General features: G+C 40.0%; 1 protein-coding gene across 5 annotated transcripts in view; it reads left to right on the plus strand.

Annotated features, from left to right (window-relative positions):
- The window catches only part of JAKMIP2 (janus kinase and microtubule interacting protein 2), a 74,604-nt gene that overhangs the window by 24,562 nt on the left and 24,329 nt on the right, over window positions 1-25,713 (plus strand). For 2 of the 5 annotated variants that reach the window (XM_085312697.1, XM_085312700.1), the window contains exons 2-5: window positions 17,008-17,277; window positions 21,609-22,106; window positions 24,033-24,242; window positions 25,145-25,243. In XM_085312697.1, coding sequence (XP_085168823.1) covers window positions 17,149-17,277; window positions 21,609-22,106; window positions 24,033-24,242; window positions 25,145-25,243 — 936 coding nt within the window. In that variant the 5' untranslated portion in view covers window positions 17,008-17,148. Of the gene's footprint in view, window positions 1-4,782; window positions 4,870-11,119; window positions 11,143-17,007; window positions 17,278-17,608; window positions 17,778-21,608; window positions 22,107-24,032; window positions 24,243-25,144; window positions 25,244-25,713 lie in introns of those variants that run through there. The other 3 variants (XM_085312698.1, XM_085312699.1, XM_085312702.1) reach the window with 3 other exon arrangements.

The following is a 25,713-nucleotide window of genomic DNA, read 5'->3' on the forward strand; positions in this document are numbered from 1 at the left end:
TGAAGCACAGGAAGTTCCGCCTGAGCGTGAGGGGGAATTTCTTCCCTGTGAGAGTGACGGAGCACTGGACCAGGTTGCCCAGAGAGGTTGTGGAGTCTCCTTCTCTGGAGATCTTCAAGGCCTGCCTGGAGGTAACCCTGTCTAACGTGTTCTAGGTGACCCTGCTTGAACAGGGAGGTTGGACTAGATGATCTCCAGAGGTCACTTTCAACCTTATTGATTCTGTGGTATCTTTCCCTGACGAGGAGACTCTTGACAAGACTAGACACCCCGTTGATATAATATATAATATATTCCTCTCCTGCATTGAAAAACTGTCCTTCTTCAAGCTCAGGTCCTGCCAGGGTGTTTACCCACAGACCACKAAGACGATGCTGGCCAGAGAATAAAAGCCCACAGACTGTCATGGCAGCTTGTCTTTTTACTTTATAATCATTGTGTGTTTTATTTATTTATTTATTTATTTTGGAAGCTGGGCATCCCTGCCCCCAAGTCTGGTTGCCTGTGCCATGTGCTGATCCTAATTGGAGTACTGAATAATGAAGTGGTAAGAATATGGAAGCTCCCAACTGCCAAAAATACCAGCAGTTTCAAAATCTGGTTTTGTTCTGTTTTGGAACAAAAAGTCTGAAGTCATTATGGCATGATAATTCTGAAAGCTTTTCCTTTGAACCCTTCATTTTGCTATTTTTGAAATACTTCATTTTACAAGGCAGATATGCTCCATCTAAAATAAGAAAGCCGAGTGGAATAACCAAAAATGAATTGAACACATGAATGAAAATCTGGGTGAGACATTTTGACATCATCAACATGGAATGAAAAGATTGAAAAGTGTTCTAACAAATTTTTCATCATCGTTTTCATTGTATTGTGTATTTCTCTTTCAGTGAAACTGATTTTTCTTCCAGAAAACCATTTTATTTAAAACACACTTCTCTAACCAGTTCTACCGAATTGTTTCTATCTTTTTTATTCTGAACATGTTCTCATTAAATGATGCTGGGTAAGTTGTGTAATCCAAAATTACTTGAAATGAGCGGAGACCTCCTTTTTGACTGGATCAGTCCATTTCCTAACAAATGCTGGAGTCGATTGAAATTGCTTCACTGAACTCACTGATCAATTTACATCTTTCAGATTATTTCTCTGATTATGACACRTGAAGCCAAATGGAGTTCATCTGATTTTTAAATTTATTAGAGCTCTACAATTATCCAGCGGCTCACTATCTGAAAGGACTAGATCCTGTTTGGAGTGACATAAGGCCATTTTATGGTCTTCATGATTTTGAGGGAAAACTTCAGTTTCTGCTATTTGTTCCTTGAAGTAGATAGAACCTCTCTGAACAACACTCCAATACTCAGCAAGTTTCCAGGGGCACTAGCAGTTACTTTCCTCACTCCTGAGGAACTGCATAACACTTGTGGTGCTTTGTGATTCCCAAGGAAAGATGCAGCAGGACAGTGACTCAGTGGCCAGCTGAGCACTGCATTCATCGCTGCTCTGCAGGCTGCTTAGGGCATGGAGCATTCCTCCCTGGCTCTGGGGACAGAACTCAGCTCCCTGCTGCAAGTGGACAGCCTTTCGCACCAGAGGTGGAGGAAAGTTCTCAGAGCTTCACAGGGCTGCCACCTTGGGGAGATTAATTCATTTCTTTCTGGTTTTTGTTTTACAGGGCAATAGCAGTAGCAAGACAGAATATTTTGCAGATTGAGTTATGACACCCTTGTGCTAGCTAGCTAGTAGACCCCTGCTGACTAATTTGAGCAGGGTCGAGTTTTAAATCTAAGAAACTCTGCAAGGTTCCATTTTGAAATATCTTAATTACATCTACTATTTTCCTTTGCTTTTCTGGAACCAATCTAAAACACTGTGAAAATACTTCACTTTTGAAGTATCATAGAAAAATAATGCTAGTTACAATCTTAGAAAAGATAGGGCATTTTCTATTGTACAAAAACTTGTTTGGAAGAAAATTAAACCTGAAATTACCCTAATGCTAATAAGATGCATCATTTTATGCTGTTAATGCATACATCTTCTAAAAGGGCTGTTTATTGCTTCTCTTTTTCATTTGGACTAAGTTCATTGCATTGCTGGAATGTGAGTTTTGGTAATATTAATTGCAATTAATACAAAATATTCACTTTAAAACAATAAGGTCTAAGGTGTATCTAGAAGTAACAGATTGCCAAAAGTGACTTATAGAAGTTAACTCAAACTGTACTAAGTGCTACTTCATTCTGCAATGTCATCTCACCTTCCTAGACTATAGCTGACAGTACCAGTTCTCATTCTCCTGCCTATAATTTTAAAGGTATTCTTTAATTATTGTGTGGTTTTTTTTAGCCTTTGTGGTTAGAGTTACCATGGGTTGAACCTCCACCTGGAATGCAAAAGACTTGTCTTTTTGCCAAACCAAGTATATTTTGATTCTAAAATAGCATCATGGCACATTAAGGGAACTGTGTTTTCGATAAGACTTCCTCCTCATATTCTACCTCTTATGTTACATTGTGATTTCTCTTGGATGAGATGTGAAAGGTTCCATGGGATATAGAGACTGGCTGAGTGACAGCCCAGAGAAGAAAACAGTCATGAAGCAACGAAAATCATGTTCCCCCTCAAGAATCACAGTGTTATTTCAAAATCGGAATATTTCAGTTTTGGCATCTGAATGTTAAAAATGTTGAAAAGAACTCCATCTGAATGTTGAAAAGAACCCCACAGAAGATATCTTTTCCATAAAATACTCATTTAGTCAAATTAAATGGGAGTTTCAGTGAAAAAAATAGTTTYCATCATACATTTCTGACCAACCTCACTTCTCCTATTTAGAGCTGATCTACAAAAAATAGAGTAATAACATATCTTTACAATTACCTATTGAGACCACATGTCTCGATGGGAAACTTGGTCAAATCAATAGACTAAATGTGCAAGGTTGATCTGGTCTGTTATCCTTTGTTCTCTTACTGTGGATAGGGGTATTGTTATGCTTATGTAAGACAGGTGAGTTCCCAGAAGCACTGTTTCACCAATTTTCAAGAGCAGAACTTTTGCCCCTGGGACTTGCTGTCCAACTGTCAGGTTTATCCCTTCTCTCTGCCTTTCTGCATTAAAACCAGTGTCAATCATTGGTTTAATTAAAACTGATCTAAACAAACACTGTTTTGCTGTGATTTGGAAAATAGAGGGTTATCTTTCTTCCAGACAGAGGTGAAAGAGCTTAGTGGGGTAAGGATTGCTGTTGTGTACTATGCACCTGTGCCAAGATTTTGCACCAGTAAAACTCATTCCACACAGTGCTTTTACTGGACAATGTGAGAAAATGGCTGAAAATAACCATTATGCTTTTTTGTTTGGTTCTTGAGCATTACCTTAATTTTCTGAGTAGATCTCTTATTCCATCTAAGAATAAAATTTCCATGCAGGAGGTAGAACTTTCCCTCTGATTTCTATGGTTTAACTGGCATCTCTTCCATGACTTAACAGCAATTATTCTATATTACACCAGTGCAAATGTGCCTTGATATTATCAGAGCCATTTACAGCTCTGATAGCTCTGAGAGCTACCAAATGCTTTTATTAAAGCAAAAAATGAAAAAAAAACCTTAAAACTGTGGTATTGAGCAGTGAAAACCACTGCAGAACAGATGTGCCCCATGGCTTATTCTGAAAATCTGGTTCTCCAGTCTGATCTCCAGATCACAGAATTGGTAAGGTTGGAAGGGACCTCTGGAGATCATCTAGTCCAACCCCCCCTGCTCAGGCAGGGTCACCTAGAACACGTTAGACAGGGCTGCATCCAGGTAGGCCTTGAGTATCTCCAGAGAAGGAGACTCCACAACCTCTCTGGGCAGCCTGGTCCAGTGCTCCGTCACTCTCACAGGGAAGAAATTCCCCCTCACGTTCAGGCRGAACTTCCTGTGCTTCAATTTYTGCCCATTGCCTCTAGTCCTTTTGCATGGGACAACTGAAAAGAGTTTGTCCCCATCTCCTTGACACCCTCCCTTCAGGTACTTRYACACATTGATAAGATTCCCCTCAGTCTTCAGATGAAGGGACATAGTAAGAGCATGCTGTAGTTCACTTCCAACATATTCGGGTTTCCTCTCAGTGGAAACTAAGGTGATGAAGTGATTATGTGATCCATGACCACAGTAGATCCTGTGCGGTAAATCTCATTAGTTGATCATTGGTGGTATACAAGGATGTTTTTTATTGCTGAACAGAGCAACAGCAGCCAATCCCGCTAGCTGGAACACATTACCTGAAGTTAAGTGCACTTAATAGCTGAGAAGCAGTTCATTTTTGGTACCCATTTCACAGATAACCTGTTAGAGATCCTGATGCAGGATGATGGCTGTGTTTTAAGTGGAAGACTTGTCATCTGGTATCTTCTTCCAAGGTGTGTACGGGAACTTTAGAGGTGTGTATGGCCTCCCTGCTGTTGCATCATAACTTGGGAAATTATCTGAATCTAGTTTCAATTTACAAAGTCATCAGGGAATTGCTGAGAGCAGTAAAGCTCTAGGGAATATTTCTGTTTCCCAGCTCCATGTTTGGACAAACTGAAACATTTTGTTTCTCGGAGGCAGTTCTAAAAAGACAGATGACAATCAGCAGTAGTTTTAGCAACAGAAGTACTGAGGCCCTTTAGGATGMGCTATTTATAGTGACTGATAAAGAGCCTTTGTGCATTCTGTCATCATTCTGTCATCCTTGTTATCTGTTTCATCTTTATGTCCTAAAGATTTCTTTTTTTTCATTCACCAGGAAAGGAACGCACAGCACTGAACTCCTGTTCTGGTAACATCAGTTCCAGTGCTACTACGTTCATTCTTTGCAAGCCAGGTAGAGAGAGTGAGTACCTAAGTTTGCCATATACTTTTATATACTCTCATATACTCTGGAACTTCCTGGTTCTCAATATTTTGGATGTCGAAAGATTAGCATGCAGGTTTCAGTGGTTAAATGATGCCTTTTGCTTTTCAGAACAAATCTTCATGTTTTGACCAAATACCACTTGTTTTGAAAGGCAAACTGCATGCAGCATAACAGGACTCCTGAAGTTATTTATTTATTATTAACATCATGTCTCTCAGAGCTAGATTTGCTGGTAGAGCCCCTAGGATAATACTAAACATGACCATGCTGGTAGAAGCAATGAACCATGTAGGCTTGGAGTGACGAAGGGGAGAGGAATCATCAGGCACCCCCCCCACACACACACACACACAATTATCTTCAATTTCTAAACCTCTGAGTTGCTAATATTTTGTCACAGGAGTATGAGAATCATTTCATACTTTGTAGTCTACTTTTTGCGTGCACAGGAGTAAGTGTGTTCTGCTTTGTGTGCTTGCTCTTTCCTACTTTCCTTGAAGTGTCATCTGCTCAGGTCATGATCAGCTGCTAAGCAGTGTTGTGATCATTGTCAGTGTAGAGGTCCCATGCTCAGTGGCCACAAGGATTCCTGGAAGACTCCAAAAGGATGTGAAGAGTTGAAGGGAATGGTATGGGCACTGGGATTCAGAAAGGGTTGAGGGGGACAGAGTAGCAAGCAGTGAGAACAAAAATGKTGGTTAGGCAAAGACTTATCTGAAGCCTCATGTTTGGACATAAGGTGCTTGAATTACAAATGAGGATACTTTTTACAGTATTTGCATCAATAAGTCTATTAAACTCAGAACATGGTGCACTCTTAATGCAGGTTTATGGTATGGTCTCAGGTTCATACTTGCAGGTTTATTCCTCAGCTTCTGATTCGTAGAACTTGATCAATATTCACAAGGCTAGGGTATTCTTCCAGTGAGGAGGAGTCAGAAGGTATTCCCAGGGCTTTCTGTTGTTTTTAGGCTGTCCCTGCATTATAAAACAACATGTATAGCCACTTCTTTTCCTGAGTACACTTTTCTGGAAGCAACGGTGTGCTTCCTATAGTGAATCTTCCTTCTCTGCCCTTGAAGCCTGCAGGTGGTGAGGCTTTATCATCCAATCTTCTTCAGTAGCATACACAGAGAAAGGAAGGAGTGGCCCTTACAAAGGTGGGAGACTCCAGTGACAGTAAGGGAATGCTAGAGACACTGTATGATCCTTTGTTTGCTCGTGATGCCAATGTGGATGTTTCTTAACGGACAGAATGTCCAAGAGCTCAAGTGAGAGCAGAAGTACTTTGGCCCTCTGCTGCAAAAAGCCTTGTAGGGGAATGATCTCAAAAAAGGTTTTGGAGCAGGTGAAAGCTGGAGAAGTTAAGGAATTTAGTAGAGAAACACAAAAWGCTCTTTAGGAACAAAATCTAAATAAGCAAAAATGAAGATGAAATGACTTACAGCATTGTAAGTTTTATAGATATATTTCATTTTGAAATGGAGACTACAGCTGCCACGTTCATAGCTGTCTGAGTAAATCTCTGTAAATGGTGGGTTTTTTTCTGATGAACAGTGGGATAACATCTTCTGGGGGTTTTCTGGAAGAGGAGATAAAAATGAAGCAGTCTGTTCTTTCTGCTCAGTGGAGTACATGCATATATAATGTGTGCGTGTGCAGCTTCACATACATATTGTATCTACTGTAACATCAYCTCTATTAATGTATTCTAAACCTAGTATCATTCCCAGCTAACTGAAATGCTGAGGTGGCATCCTGGGAGGCAATTACTTTATTTTAATAGGCACAGAAGCATAGCACTGGAAGATGGAAATGACCAGTCTTCTTTCAGCTCTTTTCCTTCTGTGGTATTGTTCCTTACCTAGGCTCACAGACATTTCTTTCAAGTCCTCTGGTTCTATTGAAGCATTTTCCATTGCCAGGAAAGTTTCCTGGAGCCAATCTTGCAGGTAACAGAAATTTTGCCTCAGTTTCTTTTTATTTTTCATTGGATATTTTTCCCTTAGTCCATTCCTACTTGATTACTTTTCTTCCACAGCTTTCCCAGAGAGAAGTTTGAAGCCTGTTAACAGTAGAGCTGTGGCTGAGTGCTGGCTCCATTTCCGTAAATAGGTGACATCAGTAACAACAAGAACTCCCAAGTAAATAGTGCTCCAGGTAACATTTGGGCTACTGACAGTTGGTTTCTCTGTGTACATCTCAGAGGCTTGCATCAATGGGTCAGTTGTAATTTTGGAGGCTTTTCTGAAGGTGCTTTAGAACTGTCATCTCAGCAAGATATGTTTAAGTGTGGAAATAAAGGCAAGAACTACTTTGAAACCATCTATACCATTGAATTCTGCATGATGGTGCTATGAGGGAGCCAGTTATAAAAAATTAGTGTATGCAATACCCTCCTCCTATGTGTTTCTCTTCTGYATTACCCTGTTTAAACCATTAGAAAGCAATAATGCTGGTGTAGTAGCACCAGGGTACTAGAGAGCCTGTAGGCTGGAAAAACAGACTCATTTTCTCCATTCCACCAAAAGAGGGAGTATCATTTCTTGAGAAACTCAGGTAATTTTAATATAGGTATTTCAGCTTCTTACAAAAGTGAGTAAGTATGTCATGTATGTTTTTTATCAATTTGTCCTCTTTTAAGTAACAGATCACATAATCTTAGCTCTGCCTAGGATATATGATGATCAAATTTTCAGATAAATTTTTCTCTCAAAAAATTAAAATAAAAAAAGCAATCAAAACAGGTTACTTATTTACTGTTGGAGTATTCCTTGGGATAGCAAAGAACACACTCACTTGAATTTTGCAGCTACTGAGTTCAGATAAGCCTTTTAACTGTTGCAAAAACTCCGTTTCTAAAAGAAGTGAACAGTGAGTGCTGTGTGATGAAATTTTGACTTGGAAAAAGCAGATGTGGAGAGGACTGATAGCTGTACTATGAATTCATGGCRGCCATTTAATTAACAGGCATAATTCCTGCAACAAAAAAGCAGAACGAAACACGCTGTTTGGGTTTTATCTTGAGGTACCGTATTTCCACATAATTTGCCAAGATACAACTGCAAAAATAGTTGCTACTTCACTTATGCATTTCTGTATTCATGTGATACAGATATATTCATGTGATACAGATATATTCATGTGATACAGACTCAAGAGAGATGTATTTATAATACTGTATAATACTTTACTTTTCCTTGAGTCCCAGGGAATGCAGAGTAGCCTAACCTGCTAGTTCTTCCAAATCCTACAAACACATACACTTTTTTCCCCCAGTTAATTAGATGCAACCTGCTGTGCAAGAAGCCTGTGGCTGATGAGACAAGTTAAAGGCCTACTAGGACTTCTGTAACCTGAATACTGTCTGCATCCCAAATCGCTTCTTTTCTTGAGTTAGGCATGGTTCTAATACAGAGACTTTTCTTCCAAGAACAGAAAACTGAAACCCACATTAAGTCACATAAAGCTTTGTACATTGCTTTTCTTGAATTGTTGACTGAAATGCCCTTTAAAGGTGAATACTGCCACAGTGAGCATGTCTTCATGCATCTTTTTCCTCAAGTCTTTGAAACCAAGCCAGTATACATCTTTCTGGGCTTATGGACACACTTTAATCTTCGTTGTCGTTGCTGATGTAGCTACATTTCCTTTCAGCATGTCTGAAGCAGTCTCTGGTATCCTTAGGCTAGTAACTAGTCTCTGGGGTAGAAGACACAGTAGATACGAAGTAGAATAATGTGATGTGCCCGAGCATTTGTGCAAGGGACTGTGTGGCATCTCCCATAAACTGAAATGTCCTGTTATGCCAGGAGACACATGCATCTGGCCAGAGTAAATAGGAACCATAGACTTGGGTTCAGGGATTTTAAGAACTGCTGAAGCTTGAGACATACAGTTTTGTTTTACTCACAAGGCTGGGCAGCTATAACAGACACTGCAACTTCTTGATGAAAAAATTGACTTGTGCTAGTGAAGGAGGGTCATTTGAACTAGAAATTCTGGGTTATATTGTTTCTCAGATTTAGYGAAGATTTCCAGCTGACTGCAGAGGAAGTCAGAATAGCACCTAGCTCTCTCAGTAAGGCTGTCAGTACTCTAAGTGGTTATTTTCAGAATTTATCAGCCTTAACAGAGTCCCATTAGAAAGCAAAACATGTCTGCAGCAGCCACTGAATTATTGGAATGAGGGAGTTCTGTTTACAAAGCACAAGTCATTCCAGAGCTTGGCTCCTGCAGCATTAAGCTTGTTTGGCCTACCGCTGCAGTGAGCTCCAAGGGGAGAAGCAAAACCACCATGCTTTGTTGAGCTGCAGCTTCTCTGTCCCTCTAGAGCCTCTGCTGATAGAGCCAGGTATTTCAGCAGTCAAAGAGCCAGCAGTACTCATTGTCATTTATTTGTCTGCAAAAATCTGTCTGTGCTGTCTGTTGGATGCTAGCAAGACAGTGTGGCAATATGTCAAAAAAACAGGAGGGCTGTTGCCTTAAACAGACATTAATAGATGTAACAGCCACCTTCCTAGGGTGACATCTTTCCCATTAATGGCAAAACTGCTATGTTGTATTGTGTAGGCCTGCTATTCACTTCAAACTCTGCTGGATGCAAGCCTGAAATGTGCCTTGTTTGGTGCAGGGCRCTCTTGCAACAGTCCTTAAGCAGGAGCGCTTAGCCCTAACATAGTTCTGGTCCGTAATTATCCTGCCTGGACTTGGGAGCAGGGGAGTATGTGTATGAGATGGACTGTGATGTGAGCTGACTAGTGCAACAGCCTGGCCCTAGCATGAATGTTCATGATGGTGCTTGTCCTTGGACACTACCGGGACAGCATGTGTGCCAGCCATTAAGTTACTGGATATCAGATTCAAAGTAAGCTAACAAGTATTTAAGCAGATGTCTTCACGCTGCAATTCTCTCCTCTTCCCTCACCCATTGCAGTTCTTAGAACTACAGTTTTCTGTCTGTTTTCATCTCTGAAGAACTTTGTTTTAGTGCCCTTCTTAAAGTATTTTAATACACTTTTTAAAGAGCTGGCTTGAAAATCAAATTCAGATGGATGATTTCACTGGTCAACAGCGTTTTCCTCAGAATAACAGCATTTCTCTGGAGATTTATTTCTGATACACGTCTTCCTGAGAAAGGCTAGAAAGAGTGTTGATGTTCTTTAATAGTTTGCCATTTTGAAAAACAAATGATTCAGTGTTTTAGTATAATAGTTTTTCCAGATCTCCCTCTAGAGCTGAAGGGGACTGTGCTTGTTCTTCTGCTTGGAGAAGGGGGAAGGTAAAGACCCACTTCCCCTTCTCCTTGCCTCTCTGTTCTGCGAGAGCTTAGAATTGAACAAAAGATGGTCTTTTCTTTCCAACATAGGCCATAAAACCTTTCTCTAGTGGCAGCTGGAAAATGGGGAACAGTATTGTGCCTTCTTGAGACAGGATGTGAGGGCAGATCTGTAATGGCATCACCTAGTTGTTACCAGTTTCTGCACAGATGAACACAGAGTACAGGACATCAGAAAAGGAACAARTAATGAAACCGGTAATGAAAATGGGGCTCCAGAGACACTTGTGTAATTGGAAATGCAACATGAGAGATAATACCTTAGGCCTAAAATGACCTACCTAATTTCTTGCCTGCAGAGTGTTCTTATTTCTTGCTGCAATATTCCTGTATTTTATAGTGTATTTGCTTCTTTTTAAATTTAAAAAGCTGCTTCAGCAGTTTTCCCTCTTTAAATGCAGTGTTTAATGCCAGCAGCCATGTCTTCACTGACAGTTCTTTTAATAAGCAGTACTTTTGGAGCACACAAAAAGAGGGAGTGAGTGCTGACAGAGAAACAGTTCCCTTTCAGACTTCTCTGGTGCAAATGTTAGCTGACCTAAGAAATAGGACTACTTGAAAGGAATCTCTTTTCTGTTCTATTATATTTGCTAAAATAACTCCGAAAATTATTGCCAGGTTTTTCTTACTTAGCAAGGATCCTATTTGAACGGCTTACCTCCCTTCCCAAATTGCCCTGCAAGAGGGATCATTGTCTTGTTACTCGGTATTTACTGTGTGGTTCTGATTGCAGACTGCTTATGGTGAGGGGCAAACTGTTGTTCTGGATTGTAGGATGGATAGGAGAAATGCAGCATGTAAATGGCTTTGCAGATTACTATTGCACCACATTTTTTCTCATCTGTACTATCCAGGAGGCCTTTCAGACTACTGGACGTGCAGCAGAACCCTCTATATCTCTTCTCATGAAGGTAATTAGTTCACGGACAAATTCTTCAATGCTTACCTGTCAAAAGCACGTGGTTTTTGTGAGACTGGATAGACAGGTGAGCTCTGGGTAGCCCAAATACTTCAGTAGCCCAACTAAAAMCATCCATTTTCCTACAAGACCTCTGAGGAAACGAGATGAGGAACCTTATTTTTAGTGGCCTGTCTCACTCTCAGCTCTGGAAAATGAGGTTCAGCTCTAGCAATCTGTTTTGGGGTGCACAGGAGACACCTGTGGACAGGACAGGCATGTTGATAGGGGGAGCATGTTATTAAGGCAAACTTGTAAAGCTTTGGCTAGGCACTTTCCCCATGCTGTTTTGAACTCTGCCTATGCTTATTCTGGAATAAGAATGGAATTCTTGTTTTCTTCCAATATGACAAACCGAAAATGAAGGTGAGAGGAAAAAATCATTAACATAATTCTCTTCTCTTTTTTCTGTAGTCAGAGCTTTTAACTGAATGTGTTCCTTATTCACAAACCACTGTTGACTACCCACGCTGCACTTTTTTTTAGGCAATTTACTACTTTCAAAGAAAAATCACTTCAATTATGAGCACACTTACAAATGAGGCCCTGACAGTGGGAATGCTTAGTTTGTAAATCCAAAGAGGGCTGAATCACTAAAAATCTGAACATCTCAGAGCTATTAAATGTAGGCTTATTACTTTTGAATTTGAGCACTGATAAGGCATTGCCAGGAGGAATTTGGGCCCTAAGTTTTCCYTGTGAATCTCACATGGATCTCTTCAGGACAGAGTGCAGTGTAGAAGTAACCAACATTCAAGGCAGATGGCATTTGAGTTCTGGCACTGACTGAGTAATCTCAGTGATCTCCTTCACTTAAATTTTGGCTTTTGTTCTTTATTTTCTCTTGCTTGAACACCAGCACAAGAAAAAGGCTCCTCTTTCTTCGTATTTCTGAACTGCTTGTATATACCAAGGTTAATTGAGATGAATTTATGTTTGCCACTGCTTTGACAATGAGCAAGAAGGTCTTAAGTGCAGCAGATGTTAACATTAAGTCTAGAGTGATTTTAATTGCATTTTTAATGCAAATGTTTATTTCCCTGCATCAGAAGATACTGCCCATTTGAAAATTTCCATACCCCCTAGCATGATGACATACCTGGCCTTAGAAAGTTACTCTTAAATTGCAGAAGTGGAAAAAGATGGACACAAATGCATTAGTTTCTCTTTAAACCTTTGAATGAAGACTAGGTTCTTTCCTGGAGGATCTGCAGTAGCCAGGCGCAAGTTACAGGACCTGATATGGTGCTAAGAAGATGGCACTGCTGGTACTACTTCCCAGGCAAGCAGATGAGCAACTGTTACTCTGGTCTGTTTAGACCAATACAGAGGTAGGACAGTCAGAAGTGAGAGCTAATGTAATTTAGCACGGAATTTCAGTCTGTATCTCAGTGGCTTCTGTCACTGAGTGTCAGGGAGTGTATTGAAGCCCAACTAGAGATCAGTGATGTTTCTATCAAAGATCCTGTGGCTGAGAGACAAATATGTTAAATGCTGTGACAAATGAGGCACTGTATTGATCTGCAACAAGGATCTGTCTTATTGCCCCTCCTCGTGCTGGAGTTTTGACAGAGCCTGGCTCTTGCTCATCATTAATTTCACTGGTTCAGACTGAACGGCTGATGCTCTCCCAGGGAGAGAATCTTTTCACACACAGTTATTTTGTCACATACTGGTCCAAATCAACTAGAATTAGACCACCTATTAAGACTTCTGTTTAAGAAGGACACACACTCTTCTGATCCTRTGTCTGTGCTCATTGATTTTACTGGCTATTTTTATCTGTTTTAAAATCTGCGGGATTTATTCCAGTAATAACTCTGTGTGATTAATTCAACAGTTTRTGAAAACAAAAAAATCACAATGTAAAGGATATACTGAAAGAACCACAAAGAACTTGAGGTTGTGCTGATCATGTAGTTCCACTCATCAGAAACCCAGGAAAGCCAGATAAAGTTATTGTTACAGACTAGTGAGGAAAGTCACTGTCTTAAGTGGACTAGCCAAGGTCACACACTAGTGAGTGGAAGGAATGGGAAAAAATGTGGAAGTCCTACATCACAGCCCCTGCTCTACCTATCCGATCACATTGCGTTCCATCAGAACTGTCTTTAAGCAGGATCGTATTACAATAGGTTCTCTTAAGTGCTTCTACAGACAGTCTGTCTCACCACATTGTGATCTGAAGTATGTATTCAATGCATATTTGTACCTATTTTACTAGAGTAGTCTGGAGCAGAACTCAACAGCCAAAATTTGGAACTGAATTAATGAAGTACCCTCACTGCCATTCGCCCTCAGATCTCAATACTTTGATGCAATAGCGTGCACACTTCTGTGAAGTATAAGTGACTCCTTGCGTGTAAGTAGCCGCAACTACTGTGAAARCATCAGTCTATTTCAGGTCATACATTCAAGGCCTCTTGGAAGAGGAAGGCTAGAAGCAGCTTAGCAAGAAAACAGGGAAGGCACTTGAAGAGGCAGAGTATATTGACAACTGGTAGATCTGTTAATGAGGGCTACATCACCTAATGAGTGCTGTTRTTTGAAACTCAACCATATTGATTTTTTTCTATTTTGTAAGTTTACAGCCAGAGTCTCAGGAATGGCCAGAGAACAGTTCTGGAGATTCCCCGGAATGCTCAGCTTTTTAAAGCTCTTCATAATGTCACAAAGAGCATCAGTAGTTTCCTCTTGCTTTTGAGCACCCGTATTTGCTTATTCTATTGAGACAATCCTAATATTAAAGTAAAAGGCTGTATTTTACCATTTTATAATTATTTGTTATATTTACTGACTTTAGAATAGATGCTACTAAACTAAGGTCCGTTGAACCTTATTGATTGAAAAAAAATCTGCTGTTTGCCAGTGATTATAGTCAAGGGATACAGGATGAATATGCACACTAGTTTGCTGCCTGCAAAGTTGTGAATGATCTTCATATGCGCCACTGAAATTACTCCCCAAAAGTACCAGCAAATTTGGCCAACTCCATTAAGTAACCCAGAACAGAGTCTGGGAGCTACTTAAGATACTGTCGCTTGTGCAGTGATGGTGATTGTATGACAGGACTCTGCTAATATTACACTACGATTATCTTAACTATGGTTGTGTGTTCTTATATATCAGTTCATGATCTATTTTTTTAATAGCCTTGTAGCAGCACAGTTACAAGTGAAACAGCTTTGGTGAAAGTTTTATTGCCAACTCAGCATGTTAAGGATTGTAAGTAGCATGGGCCTTGGTGCATTAGTAGAAGTTTCTATTATCTCAGCAGTTGGGCACATCACAGCTGCCTCTAGAAATGGCTTTGTATCCCAATGCTAAACCTGTGTTTTGCATCTGCAGAGAAAAAAATATAAATACATATTTGATTAACTGTTAGGGAACAAGTTGCCCTTTTGGAGGAGACTGAGAATATGCTTGTTGCAACTAACTCTAGATTTCACCTTTATTTTGTTTTTTTCCCTGACTAAAGTGTGCATGCTCCATTGCCATTTAACATAGTTTTTCCTTGTTCTTCCATTCTGCACTTCATATGCAGTGACTCTTTGGGTAGCACTGAAACATTTAATCTGTGAKGCAACGATTTTTGTAATCATCTGTCTTTCACCTTACAAGCCTAAACATCCAAGGTATCTCATTTCTGAATGAAAATCATCCATGTCTTATGAACTGCTGTTTGCCTGTGGAGACTGACCTGAGAGCAGGTCATTGCACGACATGAAGCAGTGCTCATGCCTGTAGGGCTGCAGCTGCTGCTGTGTGCCATCTGCAGCTGTGACTGGCGCCCGCAAGTGGGAGGGCAGCCCTGGCCCATGAGAGCACCAGTGTGTGCTCAGATCCCCCCATGCCCTCAGCGCAACAGCCTTTTTGCCAGAGGAGTCTCTGCAAGTGCTTTCTGATTTCAGAGAGGCTGAGGATATTAGACCACACTACAAAGAAGCATTTTCCTTATACAGCAGACTATCTCCTGTGAATGTTTAATGTGTTCTCCTTACTGCTTAGCTTATGTACTCTTCTTTCTCTCCAGAGCCATGCTTGGCATGGTTAATCTGGTGAAAGTATCAGCCTCGGTTCAAACCCATGTGAGTTTTTATGTATTAGTGTTCATATGGCATTGATGGCCAAAGATTAATGCTTTCTTGGCCATTTCTTTCCCATCTGCCCTGTTATTTTTCCAAGCCAGCACTACATGAGATCTGCCAGTGCTGTGCTSTGTCACATGATATATGACAGGAATAAGCCATTTTTACTAACTGCTTTCCAAAGCCAATTTTCTTTCWCAGTCATCTACTCCTACAATAGGACTCCCGTTAAACTGGGGGCTGCATTATGATCTTACACTGTTGCAACCCTACTGGAGAAAAAGTCTTTGTATAGCTAGCATGATTAGATCGTTTGTCGCAGTACTGAATATGGGGCACTGTGGGAAATGTGGATCAGATCTTGCTGTCACGTATAGTAGCATATATGCAGTACAATTTTGAGATTTCAGAAGCTGTGCATCAGTGCAGCTGGGAGCAGTATGTAGAGCACTGGGTGATGTGGGACAGTGTTTTCAGAATTCATCTGAAAATATACAAGTTTAAGCTATAGCAAATTCAACATAGGAAGAAGTGAATCTGCTTTGTTCAAATCAGTGATATTTTTTACTGAGGATTCTGTTATTGTCTCAAAAGATGTGCATAATTGCTGGTTAAAGTTCATCTAGTGAAGGGTGATGAAACCTGTTCTCTGTGTGTAAAAGTTAGTATCTCTCTAGGGCATGCGTATGTGTTTGTAGGACAGGACCGACGCAGTATGTCTCCAGAAGGCTGTTTTTCCAAAGAGCCAGCTGTGACAGTGTGAGTGCAGGCTGGCAGCTGTGGCAGAAGTGTCAGAGGGACTCTGGGGACTTGAACATGAAACAGACTCTGACCCAGTTCATTGCTGAGAACTACAGGCACAGAAGTTACTAGCAGGCATTTAAAACTGTGTTTATTTTGTGGGTAGACAGAGTGCATCTTTATCCAAAACAGTCAGTCAGTGCCAGTAGCCCAGACAAATGGTAAAATATAGGACAGAGGGACACTGGTATTCCCAGTGATATGGAAAAACCTCTTGGTTTCTTGACTGGCCCATCTTGCTGATGAATGTGGGTTTAAGCTGACCACATCATTTTGTTTTAGGACAGAATTTTTGCCCAGATTAAGTTGATGGGAAGCATAGGTGGAGACTTTTGCATTCACCTGTGAAATGGTAAAGGGGACAATTTTTAGCTTCATTCCAGGATTTTGCACCTAATTAGTTGCCTGCTTCTCAAGGCACCTAGAATGCTGGTGAGACCTTAAGCACTTCCCTTCTCTTCCTCTGGCACTGTAGACACTGTAGACAAGACACTGTAGGTGTCTTGTACTAGTGGCTTTGTKTTTGGCACAGGGTCGTGGGAAGGGTCGGGGTTGGGAAGGGTAGGAGCAAGAGATGGTTAGTACATCCTTCAGGCTAAAATGCCTGCTTTGTGCTTACTTCAGATCGCAATGCTGGAATTAAATGATGTGTGCTTTCTCATCCTGTAGTCTCAGCAGCACTAATCCTTATGGTAAACAAACTTGCATCTTCTTTGTATGGTGCCCCTTTATGAAAAAAATGAAAATAGCCTAGCTGGAATCTCCACTATTATAGTAAACTCATGTACAGAAGTCTGATTGTGCTGGGATCTCCCTTGTAGGTTTTCAAACAAAGATTACAGTGTTTGGAGAAGTGAGCTTATGTAAACATGTGAGCTGTTGTGCTGTCGTGCTTGTTGACAAAGAATACTATGTCTTATTTCTCAYAGGGCTTCCAAACCAGCTGAGCACAGGACTTTAAGGAATGTCACACATTAGGTGCTGAACAAACTGGCACTGAAAGGAACAGAAAAAGATGGCAGTCCTTATTTGAAAGAACTAAACACATGGACTCTCACTGATAAGAAACCATGTCAAAAAAAGGACGTAGCAAGGGCGAAAAGCCTGAGGCACTGATTGTTGCCCTACAAGCTGCCAATGAGGAACTCAGGACCAAGCTAACAGACATTCAAATTGAGCTGCATCAGGAGAAATCTAAGGTGAGTGAGAATTTGATTTTAAATAAGTTATCTGCACTGAAGGAAAAAAAAACATGGAAAAAAGTGTATCACAGAAATCAATAAATGCAACACAACTCTTCTCCAGAGCAGTGATCTGATTCTTTCCCAAAATACAGCATTTTCGTACTGTGGTTGTTCTGTTGCTTCAGTGGAAAAGCCCTCTTTTTGCAGAGGTACAAGTTCAAGAAGCATCTGGCCCGCAAAGGGAGCAGTATGTCTTTTGTAATGTCTTTGGCCATATTCCAGTTGGTGGGTTTCATCCTATCCACTCAAATTGTCTCTAACTATACTATTTTTTTTTAATTTCCAGTGTCTAGAAATTGTGTAGTGTTGCTGTTTTTTGAATGACTGCTTATTTCAGCAAGAGATGCCTTTATTTCAAAGTTGAGTGAAGTGATCCTTAAATGTATAGCATGACAGTCCATATGGACCCTTGTAATCCATCTGCAGTGCAACTGAACTGTATTTTGTACATTAAGGTATGTATATGTTGTTTAAAGCTTACTCAGGTACCAATACTCTGCCACAGTTACCGCCTCTGTTATGTAGTTAATCTAAAGCCAGCTGGGTAACATGAACTGTCTATAGCATAGACATGCCTGCAAAGGTTTGAGACGCCACCTGTATATTTTAGAAGCCTTTGGCATAACCTCAGGGCTGTGGGCTGCAGCTTCACTCTTCCCTACACCTTCTGTCGAAGTCTTCACACTCTTTTCTTGCATTCTCTATGCTAGGGGAGCCCTTGTAAGGCACATAAGCTCTCTCTATACTGCTTCAGTGTTTTTAGGCAGTTAGAAGACAATGGGCAGTTGTTAGCCTGCTCACCTTCCACTATAACTCTTGAAAGTGGGATTCACTCCTAGTGAATTCTTATCRAGTGGGTTGGAGACAATGCTACCTGAAGCCAAGCATCTGCAACCTGCTACTAAGAGTCCGCCACATTTTCAGAGGATCATGTCTATTAATATATTTTTTTCCAAGTGGATTATAGTTGAATTCTGTCAATCTGGCTCTGATTCGTTTCACAAATAAGCATATACCCTGGGCAGACAAACTCAGATTCACTTGCTTCTAGCTTCCAAATCTCAATAGCTGCAAATCCTTCAGCTTACAGGAGATCTTTTTTTTTTTTTAAAAAAATAATTCTTTCTTTAGGAAAGGCTTTCATGCAAGTATATCAAGGTTAATCATACTGATAATCTCAGATAACCATCCACCAATTCAGTATAATGGTGGGAGAAGCCTGGTGAAAGTAAGAATAGCCAGTTCTATGTTATTCGATATTCTGATGATCTCTGGGGGCATTGTCCCCTTACCTACTAATGAGATGTATAGTCATTAATTTGCAACCTTTTAAACTAGACAGGATTGCAAGSTGCAAGAAGACTGACACCATCATGTTTTCAAATTCATTCTACACCCTTTTCTTTACAGTCTTGGAAAGCAAAAATGATTTTTGATTTGTTTGTTTTACCTGCAAGCTTTGGCATTGTTGTCTTGCACACAAGCAGAGTTCAGCTATTATCTTAAAGAGTTATAGGCTGGCTGCCAGAAAACTGAGGATGCAGGGAGTTTCCCTAATGCTTTTCTTTATATTATGAGTCTTACTGCTTTTGTTATCACTGCATCTATACAACTCTGATATGGTAGCTGCCAATACAGATTTTTGTTACTAGTTATCACTTCAAGGATGTCCTAAAATAACAGGAGTTACAAGAGTAGGAAAGTCTTGAAAACAAGCAAGGGTTATCTGAAATATATGTAATCATGTAAGAAGGCGATGAGTAGAACATGAACAAAATGATGAAACTACTTGAGCTTCAATAACTTTCTGCTGTTTGGATACAGAGGAGCAACCACTGTTGCAAATTTTACTTTAATCTAGAATTCAGATTTTAGGTCTTTCTCCTTTTCTGCTAGGCATAAGCAGATTCAGATTGGACATTTTGGTACAACCTTATCTCTAAACTCAGGTTGAGAATAGGGTGCCAAAGCAGCCAATCACACACAACATCGTAAGGTGCTCTAAGAAAGTGTTCATTCCACAGAAGGGATCAAGCAAATTGAATCTTGGGACTTTTCCTGTCTCTACTAGCAATAAGTTCACTCTTCCAGTGAATCCAAAATAGAAGATAGAAACCTCCTGAGACATTATGGTCTTTTATTAAGCAAGCTTCTTATCCATTTCTTCGAATGTAATTATCTTTTTTTTCCACAAAGGCCTCATTCATCCTCCCTTTTTTCCCCTTCATAATGGTACATGTTCTACAGTATCTACAAGATAGTCTAACATGACTAATAGCATTTCAGTTAGATAGAATAGGTAGCCTGGAAACTAACAGCAATAAAAAAACAGATGTCCCAGAGCTCAAATCGGTTTGTACTCAGGCTTGGTTGGGTTTAGTCTATATTGCACTGTTGTGGATACCCAAACTGCTTCACTGAAAGTTTACGTGTGTCTTTCAGTGTCTTGCTAGAATAGAACAGCTACAGAAATTACACCTTGTTTTGCAATGCGTCAAACTTAATTTTTAATACACAGGAAGAGGTATGTTAATGAGAGAAAGATGACATTGGGCTTCTTTTTAGTCATGAATATTCCAAGTCAAGGCTGGACCTAGAATGAAAAAGGAGTAAAGGCAGACCTAAAATCTGCCTGAAGGACATAGTGAGAGCTAGGACTAGGCATGGCTTTCTATTCAGAAGTGATCGGTGTAATAAGGGCAAGTTAATGTCTCGCATAAATCGTGTAACTATGATTAAAATAGACTGCTCAGTAGACCCTGGCTGTAAAGTTGTCTTGTTGTATGAGACATCTATTATTGTATATGTCTGCTGTATCAACAGCCTCTAAAGGCCTTGGGAGAAATCAGTGGGAGTTGGAAGTGCAGACCACCTTTAAAAAGCATATATTTTTAATACTTTATTTTGAAAAGTTCTTGTGCATTCCAGAGCCTTATGGAGAAAGTTTTAGGACAATCTTCTAGGTTTTTTTTTCCATGGAGCCCTTTGAGACAGATGCATTTTTAGAATCTGTTAATTATCAAAATGGCTTTGGTGATTGAAATGGAAGAAAAGTATGCTTTCAAACTCTTCTTCCCCAGCTCCCCTTGAAGGGTTCTTTAGGGGAAGATATATTTGAAACTAGATGGGGATAGTATAAGAGAGGAAAAGAAAAGTCAATCAGCTTTGTATGTAGAGCTGACAGGACTCCTTACCCTCTCTAATTCCTATTCAAGTAATCAATGAGGCATGTAAGCTAAACCACCAGTGTCTCTTAGAGGACTTTCAGACAACCTATTGTTACTTTTATTCATACTGATTTTTCTTTTTCTTGCTTTTTCTTTTTGAATACAAAAGATTTGCTTGCTTTTACTCATCCTTTATGGTTTTTATTTAAAAAGAAATTAGCAAGTGTATTCTTACCATCTTTGAAATCCTCCTTTTCTTTTTCAGCGTAAATAATAAACCAACTGAATATGCTTTGAACTGAAGCCTTTCTTTATCAGTTATTTTCCTTTGATGTAGATTTATACAGGTTTGTTATTGTGGGACTGCTCAAGGGTATGAAGTTGTACCTCAAGATATATTAGTGTAAGTTTACTGAAGATTGGTGAGTTGTTCTGTAATTTTGATTCCAAAGCTATGGACAAAGAACTTTAAAAACTGTTTTTGATGAAGAGTACAAAAGGACATATTTTAGGAAAAGTTAGCAGTTCCATAAGCATAAAACCAGTGAAGTGTGTTTTTCTGTAGATTTAAGTCTAAGAATTGACTACAAATGCCAGTTAAGGCTTTTATTTACAGGTAAGAACATCTATAAAAACCAAGATATTTTCTGAACTTTCAGCTTTGCACCTTATGTCAGCTGGGGTCATTTAGAGATACAAACTCTTCCTCTTCTAATTGACTGCCCAAATTCATGAAATCTGTAGGAACCTAGCTATTTCTGAGCCCTCTAATTTTCTGTTAAATTCTGCTGAAATTGGCTGATGGATTAAAAATTTATTAGACAAATGCACGTATAAACACAGAGTCTTACTTCCTAAGGAAATACTGAGTGTATGTGTGGTGTCACTGCATAAGGCAGAACACTGGGAGAAGACGGTGATGCTTTGGCTTGAGTAAGGACAGTGTAAAATTACGTTAATGCTCCAAGATTTGACCCATGTTTTGTTGTAGTGAGGATGGGGGAGCATCTAAGGTCTGCAGCAAGGTCTTCCTCGATTTGACATGCCTGTGTTTCTGGGTGGGCTCATTTTGACACTGCTACGTTGGTGGCAGGTAACTGTCTTCTTGTCTCAACATAGGTTGCTAAACTTGAAAGAGAGAAGACTCAAGAAACTAAGCGGATCCGAGAAGTGGAGCAGCGCAAGCAGACTGTGCAGATCACAGAGCTCAAAGCCAAGCTCCACGAGGAGAAAATGAAGGAGCTGCAGGCCGTGAGGGAGAATCTCATCAAACAGCATGAGCAAGAAATGACACGAATGGTGAAAGTCCGAGACAGTGAAATCCAGCGCCTCAAGTCAGCGCTGTGTGCACTGCGGGATGGGAGCAGTGATAAAGTAAGGACAGCGCTGACAATTGAGGCTCGTGAAGAGGCCAGAAAACAGTTTGACTCTGAGCGCCTTAAGCTTTTGCAGGAAATTACTGAACTGAAGTCTGCCAAAAAGCAGGTAGATGAGGCCCTTAACAATATGATCCAGGCTGATAAGATCAAGGCGGGTGATCTTCGGAGTGAGCATCAGTCCCACCAGGAAGCCATCTCTAAGATCAAATGGGAGAGTGAAAGGGATATTCGTCGCCTGGTTAGTAACAGTTTCCTACATCAGAACAATTCATATGTCGTCTTATGCTGTAGTCAGTTTGCCTCTTCTGCCTCTCATTTTTTTTACACAACAGAACTCAGCAATGTACCTCAGTTTGCAAAAATACTAAAAACTTCTCTATCAGCAGGAGGTATATCAGAGTCAATAAGCTACAGCAATTGCCACGAGGGCTACTAACACCTTTGAGTAAAAGAGTGGTTTATCTAGTCAATAAGGAATTGGCTTGTTGAGATGATAATATGTCTGCAGTGCATTATATTAGAAAAAGATAATGTTTGCATCTGCATTTGCAACTTATTAGTTTCTCCAACCTTTATAATGGTGTCCTGAACACATTAAACCAGGGCATGGGGAGAGGTATCTTTTGTTTTGATCTAGACATAGCCTTCAGTAATTACTGGGGAAAAAATGAACAAAATAATGCCCAAATCAGTAGAGGTATAATTAGCCATTCTTCCCTGATGCCCAAGGAGCTGGGCCTGCTTGCAGCATTGGAAAATATAGCCTGAAAATTGGAATTCAAGATTTGACAGTTGAGTAAAAGAATTGGTGATTTGAACACTGTCAAAAGTGAACATTACAGTGTGAAGTCTGTGGACTGGAGATACACTCTTGCGTGGCCAAAGTGGTAAATAACATAGCACAGACTGGTAGCAGTGAGTTCTTCATAGCTGCCTTCTGAATTTTGATCCTTGCTGTTACTGTGATCCACATTTGCAATTCTGCATAGCCATGAGGACTCCCTACTTTTCTTTTTCCTCATCTGAAATCCAGGACCTATTTCAAGGGTTTTAATATAAAAAGGATAACACTGTTTTATTTAGTTACATTAAGAGCAACTCAGGCTCTCTGTATCTATTGAATGATTTCATCTTAAACAACTGATGAAAGGCTTTTGCAATGCTATTTACATGCATAAGAGAGCCACGCGTAAGGCCGGAATTACCCAAGTGATTTAGTGCATCTGTTGTGTGGCCATCAAAGAGGAGGAAGTTATGCCAGAGTAACATTTAGCCTCACTCATTCAAAACAAAATCTTCTTTGGGGAAGATTTCGGTAAACCCAGAAGGCTGCAAGATCATAAAGTAACTTTGGCAGCTTTAGGCAAAATTTTAGCATAGGTAATATTTTTGTTTTGAGGAAATGGTTTATATTTTTCCCAGATAAAAATACTTTTTATTTCCCAAACTGATTTGCAAATTCTGGTTCATTGACTTTTCTTTGCTTGATGACATTTACTGCTTTGCACCAGTCTTAATGGTTGCAAGGCTTGTATRTACGGACCTTAAACAAGTTATAATTAACAATTTTGCTTCCTGTCATCACTCCTTAAAGTTGCTGTGAAATGAAATAAGAGGCATTTCTTTGTTGTTTTGCATAGTTCTGGGATATTAGGCAGAAATGAAGTAAGAATAAGATTTATAGCRTTGAGTTTTTCAGTCAGCCTTGAAAAAAACTGAGTTTGCATAGATTTTCTGTTTGTTAGAGGCGGGTCTACTACCTCCATGTATAAGAGCTGGAGCTAGTCTAAACTTCTTTGTTTGGTCAGAGTTTATACTTAGTTTTTGCAAGTATAAATAACTGACCAAATGCAGTGTGAAAGCCTGAACTCTTCATCTGATTTTCAAAACTTTGGGTTTCATTCTGCTGTGTCCGTTGGATTATGAGAACTAAACAGTTTAGCAAATCATGCCATGTTCAGTTCCTAGGCTTAGTCATTGATGATGTATGGATATGGCTGAAATCTCAAAGTATATTGTGCTATAACTGTGGTGCAGTATGGTGTAGCAGAGAGAAGCGCTGAACATGAGGATTAAGTAAATCACATCCTACTAAATTGGACAACTATGAAATGCTGCTAGCTTTGCACAGTAATATTGTTGCCCTGGTGTTTTTCTCATTCAGATGGACGAGATCAAGGCTAAAGACAGGATTATATTTTCCCTGGAGAAAGAACTGGAGACGCAGACAGGCTATGTGCAGAAGCTGCAGCTGCAAAAGGAAGCTCTGGACGAGCAGCTCTTCTTGGTGAAGGAGGCAGAGTGTAACATGAGCAGTCCCAAGAGAGAGATCCCAGGAAGGGCCGGAGATGGTTCAGAGCACTGCAGCAGCCCTGTACGCAGGTTTTACTGTCCTTTGCAAAACAGAAACATAGCTGTATTTCTCCCCAAGTGCTGGGAAAATGTTCCCACTTTCTTATATACTACAGAGAAATTATGTCCATAGGTTCTTTGGAGAAGAATGCTAGTGGGACAAAGCTATGTAAGGCTGTTTCCTTGGTTGCTGTATTAACAAATATACAGCAGGATATACAAACACATAACCAGGCCCCTTTGAAAGTATCAATTAAATGAACACAACTCCCCAGATAGCCTGCATCCTCAGAAAGAAATGTACAGAATAGGGAGGACAAGCGAAACAGGGCAGGGAGAAAGCTGGAGGCCATCAGGGAGCCTATTAGGAGAGTCTCCTCTTTCTTTGTGTTATTCCCACACGTATCCTGGCCTTWCTGTCAGTTACAAGGCATGCAGTTCTCCAATGAGTAAATATGTGATATTTCCACATTTGTTGTGATGCTACCATGAATCAGGAATAAGAAGATAAATACAACTGATAATGAAAGGGCTGTCCTTACTCTTCCCCGACATATTGTTTCCAGAGTCGTTCAGAAAATAGAAGTGATACACAGGGAAAGGAAATAAAAATTAGAATCTTTTAGCTCTTTATTCACTCCCTCCATCAGAAAAAATATAAACATTTGTTTGGTTGATTTTACCTTTCTTAGCTGTTGAACATTTTTAATCTTAAAATATCCCTCAGACCAGATACTTTCTTCCAAAAAATCATGTACTTTTGCCAAAATGCACAATACTGTTAAAATCCAGAAATATCCTTTGTTGATGATGACAACTTCAGATGACTGGTGTATTGTTTGGGGAATTTTTGTTTTCATTTTTTTCCCAAACATATATTTTGAAAAGAACCAGTAACTGTGTTATATTGTTACCAATGAACAGGACTTGCGAAGAAACCAGAAGAGGATAGCAGAATTGAATGCCACCATCCGGAAGCTGGAAGATAGGAACACACTGCTCGTTGATGAACGAAATGAACTGGTTTGTGAGCTTTGCACTGTCGGACAGAGGAGGTTGGAAGCCTTAGGGAAAGGCAGAAGGAGAAGGCTCCAAGGGTGGTACAGTCAATGATGAATATGCCTTTTCCACTCCTCAAGCTTGTAGCTCAGGATGATGAGGATGTTTTTTCTGTCTAGAATTAGTCTTTTGTGGCAACTTTGCAGCTGCCTGACTGTGCTTTGGGGTTACTTTATCTAATGTCTCAGTTTTCCCGTAGTTAACAACCTCTTTCAGAAACAGATACGCAGAGTTATGCTTTGAGATTTATTGATGAATAAGTTTATAGAAGGACCAAGCATTACTATGATTGGTTTGCCAGTTCCGTTTGCCACTCTCTTTGGCATTTTACTGGGACAGTAGTCAAAAGGGAAGATAAAACCCTCTCAAAACTTCTAACAAAGGAGAGAAAGTATCTTTTTTTTGAATTACTTACAATTATTAATTGCTATCAT

Source organism: Rhea americana, unplaced genomic scaffold (genome assembly GCF_003343005.1).
Source record: "Rhea americana isolate MKP2758 unplaced genomic scaffold, rheAme1 scaffold_37, whole genome shotgun sequence".
In the NCBI taxonomy this organism is placed as follows: domain Eukaryota; kingdom Metazoa; phylum Chordata; class Aves; order Rheiformes; family Rheidae; genus Rhea; species Rhea americana.